Source organism: Helianthus annuus, chromosome 13 (assembly GCF_002127325.2).
Source record: "Helianthus annuus cultivar XRQ/B chromosome 13, HanXRQr2.0-SUNRISE, whole genome shotgun sequence".
In the NCBI taxonomy this organism is placed as follows: domain Eukaryota; kingdom Viridiplantae; phylum Streptophyta; class Magnoliopsida; order Asterales; family Asteraceae; genus Helianthus; species Helianthus annuus.
This window is the reverse complement of record NC_035445.2, coordinates 76,715,254-76,730,781: the sequence shown is the minus strand read 5'-3', so window position 1 is coordinate 76,730,781 and position 15,528 is coordinate 76,715,254. Positions and strand designations below refer to the sequence as shown.

Sequence of the window (15,528 nt, the reverse complement as noted above, 5' to 3'; positions counted from 1 at the left end):
TCTAAGATTGTTGAAGGCATGAGGTCCCTTGAGTTTCTTTGGATTAAATATAGATTCTTTTTAAAAACTAACGTTTGGAAACACTGGTGTAATTTTCATTTTGTCTTGTTGTTTTTTGGCTTTCTAGCGCCTTGCTAGTTGGGTTTTTCTAATGAAATTTGTCGTTCAATATTTTTTTATGTGGAAACGTAGTGTTTAAAGGTTTTACTTTTGCTAAGGGACCACCACCTTATTGATTAAATATTTCTTATGATCTAGCATCTTTTTTGTAAACGAATAACCTGATATTTACCTATAGTGTCGCAACAAAGTGTTGGCGAATCTCAAAAGAGTATTGAACTTGGAGAATTTATGGAATCCTTGTTTATGCTAAAAATGCTCTAATCGCATTCATAGCATATGATAAGATATATCTCTTTAGGGGGTCGGGGCACGTCCAGAATGGCTCTCACGTACTCCTACTCAACCGGCAAAACCGGTGCCGGTCATGCGTGTAGTGAATTTGGATAGTTGGTCCATCGGTCTGTCCTGATGCGAAACACGGGTGTTACCCGCTAATTATTATGAAACATTATTCGATCATACTTGAGGTGGTGGCCCAACAAACCAAAATTTTTTATTTGATTAAACAATGGGAAAATTACGTTTTGAGTTTCTGTGTTTTAGGGGTTTTAACTACTTGAGTCCAAAAACAAATATTTAACGCTCTGAGTCCCCACAACCATTTTCCTTAACCATTTGAGTTCAATTTTGTGACGTTTGTTAAATGGGCCGTTAAATCCCCCCCACGTGCAATCCACGTGAGGGGTATTTTCGTCAATTCTTTAAACATTTTGGACTCAAATGTTTAAGGAAAATGACTGTAAGAACTCAGGGCGTTAAACATTTTACTTTGGGTAAATTACTTTTTGAGTCCCTGTGTTTTGGTGGTTTTAACTAGTTGAGTCCAAAATCAAAAAGTTTAACGACCTGAGTCCCTATAAGCATTTTCCTTAACCATTTGAGTCCAATTTTCTAACTCCATCCATCAAGTTTGTTAACTGCAAGGGTAATTTGGTCATTTACACACAAAGTACAAGTTTTATATGCACAAGAGTATAAAGAACAAGTCTTTAATGCATAAATATTTTAATATTATATATAAAATAAATTATATATATTCTTATACCCACGCACAGACATTTCACATTCACTGGAGATGTACCCAACTTCAAATCCAAAATTCCCAACACAAACAACTTCAAATCACCTCAAATTCAAGCATAATTATCCTAGATTAAAGAACAGATCAGAAACCTGAGTGGGTCGCATGACGGTTTCAAGAGCAGATAAACGGTGATCAAAAGAACCCAAAATATAAACCATATTTTCTGTGATTGTTTGACTCTGCTTCAGTGATTCTCTCATCTTTGCTGCTTTCTCGCTCAGATTATCGACACCCATCGTCCCTGTTGCTGTTCGAACTGGAACCCCCATCTTTGTTTGGGAGTTTTGGGAGGAATTGAAACGGAAATTGATCAACTTTCAAGGGGATGGTGGGGAATCTGCAGTAGTAAGGCGGCGGTGGTGTAGGTTTAAGCTTCAAATCTTCACGGTGGAGTGGCGGCGAGGGGATGGTGTGGTGTTCGGAGGTGGCAGCAGTGGGATGGTGGTGTTGGGGTTTTAATGTTGGTGGTGTTTTCGGCAGTGGAATGGTGGTGGCGGATCTGATGGTGACGACGGAGGCGGGGCCAGAGGCGGTGTATGGTGGTGGATTATTGTGGTGATGGTGGTGTATGGTTGTTGGTGGTGTTTATAGAGAGAGAGTGTAAAGATGAAGTTGCTGATCTCAGAGAGAGAGATAATGAAGAAAGAGGAAGAGATAAGGAAGAGATAATGAAGTTGCAAAGCTCCGATCTCCGGTCACCGGTGTGTACTCGAGAGAAAACAGAGAATGTATAACGCCTGAGTTGCAACAGAGGGGGTTTTAGGTTTTTGTAAAGGTACTGAAGAAGATGGGGGGCATTTTAGTCTTTCAATAGAAAACTAACAGAAAAAATGGATGGTGTTAGAAAATTGGACTCAAATGGTTAAGGAAAATGCTTATAGGGACTCAGGTCGTTAAACTTTTTGATTTTGGACTCAACTAGTTAAAACCACCAAAACACAGGGACTCAAAAAGTAATTTACTCTTTTACTTTTAGAACGAGGTATTTAAAATCCTTAAAACATAGTGACTTAAAATGTAATTTTCCATTAAACAATTTTGTAGCAACTCAACAATTCAATATAGCAACAGCCAACACCCACATAGATTGTTGGTATAATTTTATACACTACGGCGTCGTTTGCTGGCTGCACCTTGTATCCCCAAATCTTCCCTCAAAAACCCTAGAAATTCATACCTTCATGCAAAATCAAAATGTCAGACAACTTACCTCTTGAACTCCAACTAAACATCATGAAATGGCTTCCTATCAGATCACTGATTCAATGCCGAACAGTCTCCAAAGCATGGAAGTCTCTCATCGATAGTGCTGATTTTATCAAACACTATCAAGGCCACAAGCAACATCTACTCGTAAGTTATGAAGCTCTTGTTGATTCTGAACGAAAATATGTTTCAATTGCTGACGATGAAACATTTCCCCAAAAGAAAGTTTCCCACACTATTCCTCTATTGCTTCAAAACCCTGGAATAATCGGCTGCTCTCATGGCTTGTTGTGTTTGTTTGGTGATTATGAAGATGACAGTGATGACGCCATTTCCGATACTGAAGCAGTTGTTCTTTGGAACCTTTCTATTAGAAAGGCTGTGGCTGTTGTTCTGCCATATTGGGTACAGGGAACTGTTTTAGGTTTTGGTGTGTGTCCAACAACCAATGACCCTAAGATTGTCAAGATTTTACATGATAATAGTTGGGATGCTCATATTTTTACGTTGAACACCGGGGTTTGGAGAAGTTGTAACAATCTCCCCCGTGAATCGGTTCAATTTTCCGATTCCGATTTACAACAACAAGTGGTGGATGGGTTGCTTTATTGGCTTGCTACTGATAAGATAACTATGGTTGGTGGGTTTACGTCTTGTAATCTGATAATCTCGTTTGATATGACGAGTGAAGAGTTTAGAGAAGTAAAGTTCACGAATAGTTTAGCCCACGTGTGTGAGTTAAAGTTAGCCATGTCTAAGCTAAGGGAGTCTCTTGTTGTGCTTGAGCGTGATGTAGGGCCTAACGACACAGTATGGGGTGTGTGGATGATGGAGGATGGTGATCCGAAAACATTTACAAAGCTATTCAATGTTAGTGTTAACACACCATTTGAATCAATGGTTTTGGCTAGGGGATTTAGGATGACTAGTGAAGCTATAATCGAAATTATGGATGATGAACGTGGACAATTGTTTGGTTACGATCCCTGCTCGAAACACATAAGTAATCTTGGGATTGATGGAGAAGGGTTTTCGTTTTACGTGCATTCCTACGAGGAAACACTACTTCTGCTTGATCAACAAAATCTTACGGTTTATAATGAAGTGTAAAGCCACAAATTTCAAGATGATTTGGTTTCACAATGTACTGAATTTCAGTTATTGATTTGCTTATAAGTAGAATGTCTATTTACCTTGTAAAAAAAATATCCATGAATTTTAGTATGTAAGATTGGAATGAAAAAATCTCCACGAATTTTGTTTTATGGTAGTTTGTTTTTTGAATGCTCTTACTGTTCAACTCGGTTAAGACGATAATCTATCTACAAGCGGTTAGTCGCATCATCGAGCTGGCCGCTAACATCACATTACACAGAAGAAACAATGGATTTGGGCTCAGCTGCACTTTCAGAAAGTGATCCGCTTGTCCACCTCTTTGGTTGATCCATAGAAACCATGTGTCAGCATCATGAACCTGATATATGTGATATGTGCTAATTAATGTCAACTTTGACTTCCACAGTCAAACTTTTAAGTTTTAATCTTTCTAATATCCCAGATGATTTGAACTTGGGCCAGTTATTCTCCGGTATATACAAGCAATGTTTTAAATATCAGTTCATACCGGCCGATGACATTGGTCTCCGACCTCGAGCCGGGCAAAATAAGGGCCGGTTAAACTAGCAAACGATAAATGTTATGTGTCGGCACCAAATCCGGTAATACCGGTTCAAACCGTTGAACCGGTTTTCTTAATCTACAAATTTGATTTTTAAAAATTATTTTTTAATAAAATCCCGATAATTCCGAGATTTTTCGGTAAATGGTGAAAAAAACCTAACGATCATTGATCGCTTGTCGCAAACAGTTACAGGCTTCACATTGAGGTGTCTGTACATTCCATGTAAGAATAAATAAATAATATATTTATTTATATATGGCCATTATAATCATTTACATTATATGGATCAAAATATATAACAATCCATTAAATAATTAGTTGGTAATTGTTGATGGGCCTTATTACCATTATTAACTAATTAGGGTTTCCTCCTGGGTGCATATATAAGGAGACTTATTTTGAGGTTCTAGGGTTAGACTCATAACCTAATTACTCATAACATCAAATCGACCTCCATCTCCATAACCGAACTCCCTTATTCGGTTTCTTCATCACCATCATTAGATTGCACCCTAAGGAGGAACCAGACCAAACTGACAACTATGTCAAACACTGTTGCTACATCTCCATCTGGATTCTCTGCTGGCTTGTGCTGATGCAATCAGGTATGTTTTCATGTTTTCCTTCATGTATAAACAGAACTGAACCAACATGTGGTATCAGAGCATATGTTGATTAGTCAGTTCTGTTTTCGTATCCATAATTCTGGGATTGAAACTTGGAAAACGGAATTTTGAAACCTTATGAATCATAACAGCCGGTTTCGAGTCGGCCTTGTCCACTCGAGATCATAGTTTTCGGATAAAAGCTTAATCATATGTTTATTCGAAATTAACTGGTTTATGTTTTAGCCGAAATCTGTTTAGAAAATTATTAATTTTCAGGTTTCGGGTTCCAGAATTTTATGTTTTACTTTTTTAGGGTTCATCACTTGTTCTTAGAAAATTCGAAAATTCTATTATGTTTTGGAATATGATTTGGATTATTAAGTGTTTTTCCTGTTTTTGATCTGTTTTGTCCTCTAAAGATTTCGAAAAACTGTTATTAGATAAACAGATTATGATTTTGAAATATTTGATAAAATTAAATCTTTATTAAAACAGGAAACACTATCATAAAATCCCTTAGATTTCGAATTTTCGGTTATGATATCACAATTAACAGCTGTTGACGAGGTTGCTACTCGCAACCATGAGGTTGCTACTCGAGACCATGAGGTTGCTACTCGCAACCATGAGGTTGCTACTCGAGACCATGAGGTTGCTACTCGCAACCATGAGGTTGCTACTCGAGACCATGAGGTTGCTGCTCGAGACCATGAGGTTGCGACTCGCAACCATAACGTCATTAGTCGAGACCGTAGTTGCGACTCGCAACCATAACGTCATTAGTCGAGACCGTAGTTGCGACTCGCAACCATAACGTCATTAGTCGAGACCGTAGTTCGATCCGCGCTAACGGGTGGTTTGCTATTAAATGATTGGTTTTTGTAATTATTTAGTTAATTAATGAGGATAAAAGAATGATTTACAAAACCAAAATGGCTTAACTTGAATGAGCTTTTGATGTATCACTTCTGGCCAAAGCTGATTTGATGCATCTATTTATTGTTCAAGTATTATAAAAGCTATGTTGAGTATGCATTACAAACGTGAAATGTCTTAATTCTGGCCAAAGCTGATTTAATTCATTTATGTTTAGCATGCTTGACAAGTGCATAACTAAAGTGATTGTCTCATTTCTGGCCAAAGCTGATTTGTCACGATTACTTTGCACACATGCTTAAATGATTACACTTCTGGCCAAAGCTGATTTGTCTTCGTTTAAGTAGAATTTTAAATAAGTCTATTATTTTGATGTTAATAATAGACATATCACAACCTCTTCACACAATGATCCTTATATTAATGATCCTTAATTAATTTTTATGATCATTTCGTCTGTTTTTTTTAAGTACCCATAATTTTACTCACTATAATTTACTTCTACATATATCTCATCCACTCTAATTCCTAAACCCAAAATGTTTGTTTTATTTAAAGTTTCTATTGGAATTAGCTCTTAAATTAAATCCTTGATTATTTCTTAAGACACGATAATCCTATTGCTCTCTTCTGATAAAGATTATAAAGAAGAAAATTAGAGCATGATGATCAGGACAAATCGAACATGATGTCTCTTATGATAATCAAGAACTCTCTAACATAATGCTATCACTAAAGTTATTCCAGATTAAGATTTTCCTAAGGCTAATCTCTTATATGTGGAATAATCACTAGAACTCCTAAGGTGCATGTCTTCATTTAAAATTATAAATTATAAGGTTAAGTGGTATATGTGAATATATTATAATGTACAATACCATGACCCATAAAGTTAAGGGCTTACGCATGGAAATAAGTACATTTTCCAGTACATTACATACTAAGTTTTCATTTGTACAATTTGATGCATTATAAATCAGCTATAACACTCAAAAGTACCAAAGTATAATGAGTGTGTTGATAAGCAACATATGTACAAAGAAATAAATGTTTGAAACTGGAAAATAAGATGTTATTCACCTTACAACCACTAAAACCTTAAGAGAGGATTGTTCTAAGGTCCATAGACAAATTATAAGTGCTAATCCCAACGTTAAGGTTCTTCAAGGGAAAAATCTCACTGCATTATTATGTCATTAGACTAGGCATAAGCAACGAGACTATCCATTATTCTAAAGAACAGTTGGATAAATTAATTAGATAGTAACTTCCTAATGATATTTAAGTCTGATAATTTTTAATATTCCAATTAACACATGATTAGTTGACTCTAGTTCCATACGTTTCCTTACCAGAACTCGACAAATAACTAACACGAGAGTTAGTGACAAAAATTAAATGTTAAGGCTATAAGAGCCATAATAAGCAGTCTTCAAACAACGCTTTTCGATACCTGATATATTCTGATTAATCAGAATATAGTATCATAATTAAGCAAAGATATGAAGATTGTGAGGTTTGCATAGTCAACATAAAGTCACACTTACTGTAAACTCTCATTTTATTTGTTCTAAATATCTGGATAGAAACATTACTAAGATGAAACTAGATGATGCCTTACTTTTCACAACTTTTGTCATCATGCAAATGAGAATTTGACAAAAGGAAAATGAGACTTATAAATTTCATCCATTAGAACCAAAATTCATGAGAAATCATAACATGGTTAATGAGGATGATTTTTTCATCTAATCTCATTTTAAGTGATTTTAAATCATGACGTTAAAGCCCTAAAATATGACTTGGCTTAAGGAATAAGCATGGGTCCATCATAAGTCATTCATTGACATTCGTGGAACTTATTCCAAATGGAATATTCAGACATAATTCATTTATCATTTGAAAGACTATCAACTTGTATCTAAATTTTGTCGCATATGGCCCACGGTCTTAGAAGAACTCTATTCATATATGTAGTTAATCAGATTTCTATTAAATATGTCCCTAAAGTTTCTTATGATATCTGGACATTAAAGAAATCAAATAAAGTCTAACGTATATGTGATAGGTTCCCACGTCACGTAGCTCATTGAAACTTCTCTTGTAGCATTCTAGAGATATTAAAGATCAGTGGGAGCATTAAGTGTCTTAATAATAACTTGCAATAGTTGCAAGAGGTGGGGAGTGAAAATTTTAAATTTACACCTCTTGTACAAGACATCGCTCCATCACGACACTGTTCTATCAAACCTTATCTCCTTAAATCTAATGCTACTCTTACAAAAGTTTCATTGTTGCCTAATTGTGTGCGCACTTAGATTTCTTACCTAAAATAACATAATCCTCAACAAGAGAAACTACAACGACTAACGTCATTAACTTGTTTCTCTATTAGAATTTGTTGGTCATTACATGTTGACCCTAAGCATGCTGAGTTCCTAAAGATTTCTAAGGTCAGTGGGAGCAGTCAAAGTCCTTATAATGACTTGCAAGGAATACAAGAGGCGGGGGGAAGAGTGTCATTAAATTTCACTCCGAATTTAACTCCGATTACACCTCTTGTACACCATACTGCACCAACTCTTATAAACTTAGAATGAAAATGATAGCAACCTAACAAAGAGCTAATCCATAAAACTGAAACTTCTAACAAACCCAATAATCAACTCAGGAGGTCATCTAGGTTTAAAAACATACTAACTTTGATGATTACATAACCTCCCTAATTGAAGTTGAAATGGATTTTGGAAAAGTTTACTGATCTCATCTCTTAAAATTAAGCCATTAGTGTCAATCAATCCTCTGAATGAAATAAAACTGTTTTCTAGTAAAACTGATTTTATGTGTTCTTATAACGTTTGGGATTTGATTGAATCACCTAAGAGTGTTCATAACTAAATCAAATCCTAATATAAGCGTTAAGACACAAAGAGGCATGATTGGTTGTCAAAGGTTGTACTCAGGAAGAGATAAATTATTAAAGAATCTTTATTACATATCTAACAAAAGATTTCTTTAAGGATCATCACTGTTTTAGTAGCTTATAATAGTTTTAAGCTACATTAGATGAACATTAAAACGATTTTCCCTAACAAATGGCTGGCATATTTACATGTTCATAAAACAACCTGAAAGTTCCAAACTGAAGGTTAAAGAACACTTTATTTGTAAGCCAATAAAATCCATGTATGGGTTAATGCAAACATCATAATATGATGAAAAGCTAACGTAATTATTTTCATCAAGAATCAAGTGGATTAATGTACCTACCTCAAGATGAGTGGGAGCAACTAAGATAAACTTGTCTATATAGATGATATTCTTTTGACAAGTATATGTTACATAAGTCAAAGCATTGTTAACACAAACTTTGATATAATAAATCTCAGAGATATCTCTTACGTGATTGATATCATAACATACTGAGATAGACCCAATGGGATATTAGTTCCGTTCCATAAATTTAACCTTAAATGGGTCCTCACACATGTAACAAACAATTTTGCTCTCCTTTAGAGGATAATAGGATAAATGAGATTATTTCCTTATGCTTCATTAATTGGAAGCCTTATGTAAGTTTAAGTCTATACTCGTTTAGATATTACTCACATTGCAACACACTAGATATGTCTAGATTAATGTGTAGCATCTAATTGAGTATTACAATATCTTTAAAAGAAACGAGAGACTACAATTTAAAGAAGAAGTGAGAATTAAAACCGGTTTATTACTCTAACTTTGAGATATTCAAAGATGACAAAATGTAGTTTCGGGTATATCTTTATGTCAGCAGACAAAACTATCTCATGGAAGAGTCATAATGCACTAATATCAACAACGTAAGTTATAACGACATAATATAGTCACTAAATGTTGTTGGAAATTTATCAGTGGACTCGTAAGTTTATTAACTCCATATAATTAATGTTTTGAAGAATTAGTGTGATAAAGTCAGCTACCATTACTCCTTGAACAGTAACAGTTCAAGAGGTGCTGCATTAAGTTTCGATACGCAATTAATTATTCGTTTATGAACGAATTGAGGAAACTAAGTTTTGTATCGAATACATTCATGATATGCTTAAGGATCCTATAACTGAAGGGCTATTACCCATAAGTCTTATTAAGAGAGCTCATAGACGGGTATTAATTAATAGTCGTGCGCAATTGCATATCGTACTATGAATGACTAAGTATTAGTTAATTTTCCTCATCAGTTTGATTTTGTATGTCTCTAAGAATATGTCAAGCTAGCATAATGGCATATAGACAAATATAGTTACAAATCAAACAAAGGGCTTACGCGTATTTTGATCATAACGATTAGGTTTTAAATTAAGGCTATAGTATGATTAATGGGGGTCCTGAGTTGCATAATGATTCAACGGCTGTATTTTTCTGCTATAGTACTTGTTTAAGGCTAAAATGAGTGTTAACTCCTGATCAGGCTTATCTAATACTCATAGTAAATGATTACTCGGCCAAGTGGGAGAATGTAAGAATAAATAAATAATATATTTATTTATATATGGCCATTATAATCATTTACATTATATGGATCAAAATATATAACAATCCATTAAATAATTAGTTGGTAATTGTTGATGGGCCTTATTACCATTATTAACTAATTAGGGTTTCCTCCTGGGTGCATATATAAGGAGACTTATTTTGAGGTTCTAGGGTTAGACTCATAACCTAATTACTCATAACATCAAATCGACCTCCATCTCCATAACCGAACTCCCTTATTCGGTTTCTTCATCACCATCATTAGATTGCACCCTAAGGAGGAACCAGACCAAACTGACAACTATGTCAAACACTGTTGCTACATCTCCATCTGGATTCTCTGCTGGCTTGTGCTGATGCAATCAGGTATGTTTTCATGTTTTCCTTCATGTATAAACAGAACTGAACCAACATTCCATTGTTGTGTTCCAAGTTCAAATCGAGTACTTTTGGAGTGTTTTTTGGATTTTTTTTCATAGTTATGGAATCGTGTACTTTTAGATTATTTTTTGAGTTGAAGTTGTATTATTGTGGAATTATAGGGTTAACTGCTCAACCTGGTATTACCGCCAGGCAAAACCCAATACAACCGGTTGAACTATTTCTGAGCCTTACCCGGTACCGTTTAAAAACCAATTTTTAAAACATTGTATACACGCAACTTTTTTTTTGAATGACAGAATCTCACGTGTGCCCTGCTTAAGGCTATGTCCAAGGACGACTCCTCGACCGCCATGAGACCGTGCCCCCCTGATGCGCGGAAACCGGACGGAATCCGTAAACCCTCGCACCCCGTCAGGTTCGAACCCGGGATTAAAGTCCCTATTCGTCACACCGCCGTAAGAACCGCCGCCGCCGGTTGACCTCGTACACCACCTAGACCATAGGAATAGAACCACTATTGCTTGCACCACCGAACCGACACCGTCGTGAATATGCCGTAAGGATTGGTGGCCGCCTGGCCGGCCCCTAACTCTCTCTCTTTATCGTACTCGGTACTCTCTCTATTAACTCCCATTTCTATGTTAGTCTCTCTCTCTTCCTTTTACAGCAGATGGCACAACCGTAATTAGTAGTCTATATTTGTCCAATGATAATACTGTTCCCAAGAGCCTACGTTAATTGTTATATAGAAGTTTAGAATGTATTATCAATAGCATTTCACTAAACAAAAGATTAGTCCTTTATAACCAAAAGATAGTTCAACAAAGATTTTGCCAACAGATAAGATCATTGTTGTGCATTATACCTACTTGGGCACACCCAAAACATTTCAGAAAACTAAAAAAAAGCATGTAATGCTCATAAAAAGTACTACAAAATACTAAAGCAGAATTTATCTTGAATCTATGAAGCTGACTCATCACAACAAAGTTCAACATATTTGAAACATAACCTGTCTTCATTATCAATATCTATTAAGCAATTCATCATTTGCACGTTTAGACGAATCACGATTCATCACCATCTTCCCAGCTTCCATTTTCTGGGTGGCTAATATATAACTTACAGGCGCAAAATCTTCAGTCAACTTCCCATCTCTTTTCTGTTTGTCTATCGTTTTCGAGTTCAATTTCGACCCCTTTTGTCCCGCTAGTTCAATAAGACCTGACTTCGCATGTCCCCTAACACTCTGCCAAGAAACCGCTGCTTTATGCTTCATCTTATGGGCCCACGAGACGCTATCCTTGTCCCACTTTTTGATCTCGTTAAGTGACAGACTTTCGTTATCGTTAACATCATCTTTCGATCTCGGAACAAAGAATTCAGGCCTTGCTCCTGCTACTGCCATTCTCGGTAAGCCCAAAGTGTTCACAAAGGAATAAGACGTTTTATCAACTTTTGAAGAAGAAAACGCAGATAAAAATACATCCCGCACGTTCGTCATTTGGGTTCCTATGGGTGTGGTTTTACTAGTAAACGGGCTTTTTGACCCGTTAGGAAGCCCAACATAGACATGATCGGTTTTAGGCCCAAAAGGAACAACCTTTCTTTCTTCTTGCATCGCAGGTAGAGAAGAGAATGCGAATTGACCTTGAACTGTCATGGTAGGTGTGAACTTACGGGTGGGTGGTGCAAGGTCTTCAACGGTGTTGACTTTCTTGTGGCGGTCAATCTCTGCACCCTCCACCCATCGGACTACAGCAATACGAGAAGTGCGATTTGGGTCGTATTCAATTCGTTCGACAACCCCGACAGATGAAGTGTTTCTTTTTAGATCAACTGTTCTTTGTAACCTTTTTGCTCCACCACCTCGGTGCCAAATTGTTATACGACCTGCGGAATTTCTACCGGCAGATTTGCTTTTACCAGTGACGAATTGTCTAAGCGGTCTCTCAGAGCTGACATTATGCGCACCTGTAGAAATAAAATCTTAAGTATTATTATGCTAAAAACAATAGATTTAACATGACTAAAGTATAAAAAGTTTAGTACTATAGATTTACAATGGCTTTAAACTTGGTAAGAATACTATGTGTGATGATTTTGTAGGTTGATATATTGTCTATCTCTAAATGCATATGTCATGTATTACTTGTCTTGTAATTCTGTGGCCCAGATGATATCATTGATTTAAATAGGATAACCTTTTTCTAAGTTACTGAATATATTATTTTGTTATCTATAAACATATCCCATGACTTTGAGAGTTTGATGTAACTTATTATCCTGCGGTAGGTATGTTATATTTTCCACTATTTCTCAACAGATGTGGCAAAATACAGCGAATTTAGTTCTTCACTGCATAGTTGTTAAAAGCCATCGCCTATTGCGCCTAGTCCCAATTTCCTAGCAAGGCGAGGCGATTGTGCCTTAAGTCAAGGCAATTGCACTTTAATTCTCCAAGTGATGGTTCATGCGCATATTCCAGTGAGATTCCTAGATTCTGGAGAGTTTCTGGCCAAATTCTTTAAATTCTGGCAAGATTCCAGCTAGATTTCCTACTTTTATCTAACGAAAACTATTTTTCTACACTTATAAACAAGCATTTATAACTTTTGGTACTAAATAGACGATATAAAATGTTATATAATAGCTTTAGTTTTATTTTATTTGAAGAATAGTATTAACTTTCTATTATTAAAAATATTTTAAGTTTTTTTGTTGTGCGCTTTTTTTTTCTCAGGCCCGCGCTTTTTTTGCGACTTGCGACTAGACCACAGGCGAGACCTATGCGCCTTGAGTGCGCTTAACGCCTTTAATAACTATGCTTCACTGTGTTGCCAACTACAAAGAGAAAAATCAAAAAAAGGCCAACTATAACTAGTAAAATAATAACTATTTATCACTCCACCAATGACCAAACAATAGTTTTTTTAGTTTACTATTGTCGGTCTCAAACCCGTATAAAAGAGGAGGGTTTATAACAATGAAATTCAGAAAAAAAGGCTCGAATTTACAATTCACTTTAGGCCTCCAAAATGGTTGAGCCGCCCCTATAATAATGTTATATTTAAAACCAGTGACCCAGATGATGAAGAGCCCACATTTGTGTTTCAATGTGATTAAACTGGTGACGAGACGGTACAAATTGGTGACAGAAAACTACATATTGGTTGAAAGACTACAAGTCACCAATGAAGTTTGTTTTAAAAATAAACCGTTAATGCATTTAATAAGTTATTCTGTTCCTTAGCGCACATCCCTCAGCATTCTTCATTTCAATTTTTAATGTCAGATATAGTTCTTACTTCTTCCATGTGCATTGCTAACTTCATTAGTTCACAACGAAATCAAAAGCCAATACTCTTAGCTTTAAATGCGCTCATCACATGATGCGGTCATGAGATCTCATCGCGTGATGCGATTCCATGCTTGGTTTTAAAAAGCGCGAGGCACAACAAGGCTCACACCCTGGGGCTTTTTCGCTGAGTGCCTAGAGTAATTACAAGAAGCCCTAAAAGACGCGTTTTTTTGGGATTTTTCTGGGCTTTTTTGGCCTGAGGCGCCCACTTCTTGTACCTGAGGCGTTTTTATGCATCTAACTGTTGTACCTTGGTTTTTTTGGCTTGTACATGCAGCTAAAATCATAAAAAAACCTTACTTGTAGCTATATTTTGGGTAGGGAAAGCTAAAAACCTATGGGATATATAAAAAATATATATAATTAGCTTGCGCCTCGGGTACGAAAAGCCCGCCACTTTTGCGCTTTGCGCCTCGGTTTTAGACCTCGTTGCTTTTGTGCGCCTCTCGCTTTTTAAAACCAAGATTCCATGATGCGCGCATCATATGATGTGGTCTGCTATGGCGCCTAATGTATTTAACAAATTGGCCATGAGTCAAGAGTTTTTCAAATTTAACTGAACAAACCTAACCATCAATCGAGCAATGGGTTTGAGCATTTGAACAAACTAGACTATCGATTGAACAAATCTAACTAGAGATGATGAGAATATTTTATATATTAGTGTATAAAAAGTTAACAAGTTAAGATAAAATTACCCATAAATATATTTTTTAATTACCAACGTATACGTGAGGCACACACTTCGCGCATCGTGCATCACGCATCGGCTTTAGAAATCAAAATGCATTGTATCGCCACACACTTTTTTAAACCAAGCCAATACAAATGTAACTAGAAACTTCTTTTCCTAAAAATCAACACAAGAATACACAATCAGGCATCTAAACTATTTGTTCATTTTCAAAAAGGAAAAAATCAGTCTATTTATAAGGGTTCTACAAATTTAGGTTTCAAACTTTAAACCTAAATTGATAGTCTAAAATTACAATAATACCTTGTTACAAATAATACAAATGTGTCTACTACATTAATCAATACAGATTTACATCAGGAAATTGATGTCAGATTTCAAATGAATTTCTTCTATCAAAATCATTTCACAATAATAATAATAAAACATCATAAAATTCGAATAAAAAGTTGAATATGAAAACTTACGGCTGATAGTGTGCTTGGATCTCATCTGCGAGATGGTAATCCTTGAAGTAATTAACGAAGATGATCCATTAACAAGCCGTCGAAGTGGTGATGATGATGAAGAAAACATTTTTTGATTCACAGATGGGGATTCGGAGCTACGATTTTAGGGTTTTGTTGTTAAAGCACATTCTGTTATTAACAACAAGTTGCCATTGTTCACCCTTAACTTCTCGTATTTTACTATTTACTCCCTACAGGTTCCGATCCATTCCACATTACAACTTTCGAGTTTCGACCGGTGTTGTAAGAATCGCTAGGCGCTAGTTGGGCGATGAGGTACCGACTAGTGATTAATCGGGATTAATAGGGATTAGTCGGATTGAGATTTTTAGATGTAATTTTTAGTTATATATATACATACACAATTTTATATGTAGTTTTTCAAAGTAGACAAGTTTTAACCTCTCATTTACCCATTTTTTAAGTAATAATTGGAAGGAATTATATATAGAGAGTAGGGTTCGCACGGAAAGTGTGTTTTTCCTAGAAA

The 15,528-nt window shown here is 35.8% G+C and overlaps 2 protein-coding genes across 2 annotated transcripts; one reads left to right on the top strand and one right to left on the bottom strand.

Annotated features, from left to right (window-relative positions):
- The first annotated feature begins 2,401 nt into the window (after positions 1-2,401).
- LOC110907808 (F-box/kelch-repeat protein At3g23880-like) lies at positions 2,402-3,523 on the top strand. Its single transcript, XM_022152734.1, has one exon. The coding sequence runs from the start codon at positions 2,402-2,404 to the stop codon at positions 3,521-3,523; it is 1,122 nt and encodes a 373-aa protein (XP_022008426.1).
- A 7,732-nt stretch (positions 3,524-11,255) lies between these two features.
- Positions 11,256-15,251, bottom strand: LOC110904867 (60S ribosomal protein L2, mitochondrial). Its single transcript, XM_022150745.2, has 2 exons — positions 14,997-15,251; positions 11,256-12,448 (listed from the first exon to the last, which is right to left on the bottom strand). Exons 1-2 carry the CDS (start codon positions 15,103-15,105, stop codon positions 11,499-11,501), a joined length of 1,059 nt encoding a protein of 352 aa, XP_022006437.1. The 5' UTR covers positions 15,106-15,251; the 3' UTR covers positions 11,256-11,498.
- Positions 15,252-15,528: the final 277 nt, after the last annotated feature.